Source organism: Homalodisca vitripennis, unplaced genomic scaffold (assembly GCF_021130785.1).
Source record: "Homalodisca vitripennis isolate AUS2020 unplaced genomic scaffold, UT_GWSS_2.1 ScUCBcl_5914;HRSCAF=12880, whole genome shotgun sequence".
In the NCBI taxonomy this organism is placed as follows: Eukaryota; Metazoa; Arthropoda; class Insecta; order Hemiptera; family Cicadellidae; genus Homalodisca; species Homalodisca vitripennis.
The window spans coordinates 34,043-36,691 of record NW_025782023.1 but is presented as its reverse complement, the minus strand read 5'-3'; the positions used below and the strand labels follow the sequence as shown (position 1 = coordinate 36,691).

The following is a 2,649-nucleotide window of genomic DNA, read 5'->3' as shown; positions in this document are numbered from 1 at the left end:
CAGCGCACTACGAACACGTACAGCAAACCGAGAAAATTAATCAATCTGTGTCAACCGTAGTTCCAATTAAAACGAATCAATCAGGGTTAAAGGCAAAACAAGTTACATTTTCAGGACCAGTTGAAACAGTATATGACATTCCCAAGATAGAATCTAAACAACAGACATTTAAATAATTGTAATCATATCAGGGCGTGGTAACACGATAAGCGTTAACACGTTCACTGCGCGTGGGACGCCGGCGTCCCATACCAATCCATTTGCGCATGCGCATGGGTGCCCGGCGTCCCATCACACCATCACTACGTTGGTCGTTTAGTGCCTGCTCAGGCTCCGTACAAGGAAGGCGATTATTTGTGCGCGTGTTGAAACCGCCATCTTTGTTTACACTGCACTGTTTCGTGTCTCGCTGGCGCCTTTCTTTGTTCGTTGCTAGTGTCGTGAAGTGTGTCGTGTGTTTGTTGTTATATTTGTTATTTGCTATGTAGTTTTTTTATACTTCCTACAAATACTTGTGACTATAACAATGGCTGCCGGACTCAGTGACTCACAGATTGAACGGGAGGTTATAGACAATGACCTTGACAATGAATCAGACAGTTCCGTGCAGGAAAGTGATACCGATTCCGAAAGTGACTTGGATGATGACGGAACTTTTCCACTAAACCCTGCATGGTCTGCACAGCTACAACCCCCTACAGTTATTCCTTTCACAAAACAAAATGAACTATTAGTCCCTACGCCAAGAGAAAATAAGCCGGTAGATTGGTTTTTGCTTTTGGTTGACGATCAGCTGCTGGAAAGTATCGTAGCAGATACAAACAGGTACGCTTTTGACTTGTTTTTTGGGCCTTCCACTGAGCCACGATCACGTATTCACAGATGGAAGGACTTAACTTTAGACGAACTAAAAAAAGTTCATAGGCCTATTGCTTCACACTGGTATGTTCAAACTGAACCGCCTCAATGACTACTGGAAAACCCATCGAATGTTCAACTTGAATTGCTTCCGTGACCATATGAGCCGTGATCGGTTTTTTGATTATATTACGATGCATTCATTTCTCACATCATCAAAATGTAGCTCAAGGTGTACAGGAAGACCGTTTGTCAAAAGTAAGGATGCTAGTTGACCACTTCAACAAAAAGATGGATGATGTTTACTATCCAGGCAAAGAACTTTCTTTGGATGAGGCTATGGTTTTGTGGCGCGGTCGGTTGATTTTCCGACAGTACATCAAAGGAAAGCGCCACAAGTATGGCATCAAACTGTACACTCTTTGTGAACCTGGTGGTCTCATACTTCGTTTTCTTGTCTACTCAGGATCTCTCAGTGACTTAGGTGGGAAAGGTCATGCCACAAAGGTAGTACTACATCTTATGAGAGGGAAGCTCAACCATGGTCACTCGTTGTACATGGATAATTTTTACAATAGCTTTCCTTTGGCCTACCAACTGCTTAGGAAGAAGACGTATTGTACTGGCACACTTAGAGCAGACAGAAAGTACCTGCCAGATGAGGTAAAATCAGCCAAAGTAAAAAAAAGGTGAGACAATTGCTCGGAGTGCAGAACAAGTCACTGTTGCCAAGTGGAAGGACAAGCGTGTAGTGACATACATCACTACAGAGTTTGAAAACAACATGGTTGAATCACGGAATCGCCATGGAGTAGCTAGAGTAAAACCCCTGCCCATTGTGAAATATAACACATTTATGAAGGGAGTGGATAGGGCAGATCAAATGCTAGCGTACTATCCATGCGAAAAGAAAAACGCTGAGGTGGTACAAAAAGATCTTTGTACACATAATGCAGATGGCACTGGTGAACGCCTTGAAGCTGTACAACCTTTCCAATCCCCAAGAAACAATGAATCTTTATGACTTCAGGCTAGCTGTCATCGAATCCCTTGTCCCTGAGAAAGAGCTACAAGCCCCAGAACGTCCTCGCCGAAGCAATGAGAAGGCACTGCACGTTGTCTCCTTGATTGAAGGGAAGGACAACAGGAATCGGCAGAAGAGAAAACGTTGCAGAGTCTGCCACAGTGAAGGAAGAGAAAAACGTACTGCATACTTTTGTGCACAGTGCCCAGGAGAACCTTCACTCTGTCCTGTGGCATGCTTTGAAAAACACCATGCTTAGGACTGTTTAGAAGAAAGGGTGGTGGGAGGGATGTAAATACATGTAAATAGGTTTTATTTAGTTTTTAATTTTATTTTGATGACTTTTTTGTCATAAACAATACGATGTAGTGAAGGAAAAGCACGAACAGCCCTAAAAGTTTAGTCAGTGCGCATGGGATACCAGTGTCCCACATGGAGGAGTTTTCGGCAGTGCTGATGGGTGACCGGCGTCCCACAACTTTATGACGTCACTTCCGGGTGCAAGGTTAACTTCTGGCAGCTTCTTTCCTATCTACAAAACTGGCCTCACCATATAGTAAGTAAAAAAATTATATTTTATTTTAGCATATTCTAAAATTTTTTTCCAATATTTAGCAGTGAACGTGTTAAAAAATAGTCTTTATCGGTAATGAGCGAGGCGAACACCACTTATTACATTTCAGTGAATAACCCAGACTTGATATTAGACGGGTGTGAAATTTTGCTTACAATTTTATTTATTTTTTTTTTTTTTTTTTATATAAGGG

The 2,649-nt window shown here is 42.1% G+C and overlaps 1 protein-coding gene across 1 annotated transcript; it reads left to right on the top strand.

Moving 5' to 3' along the window:
* Positions 1-1,122: 1,122 nt before the first annotated feature.
* LOC124373569 (piggyBac transposable element-derived protein 4-like) lies at positions 1,123-1,551 on the top strand. Its single transcript, XM_046831930.1, has one exon. The coding sequence runs from the start codon at positions 1,123-1,125 to the stop codon at positions 1,549-1,551; it is 429 nt and encodes a 142-aa protein (XP_046687886.1).
* Positions 1,552-2,649: the final 1,098 nt, after the last annotated feature.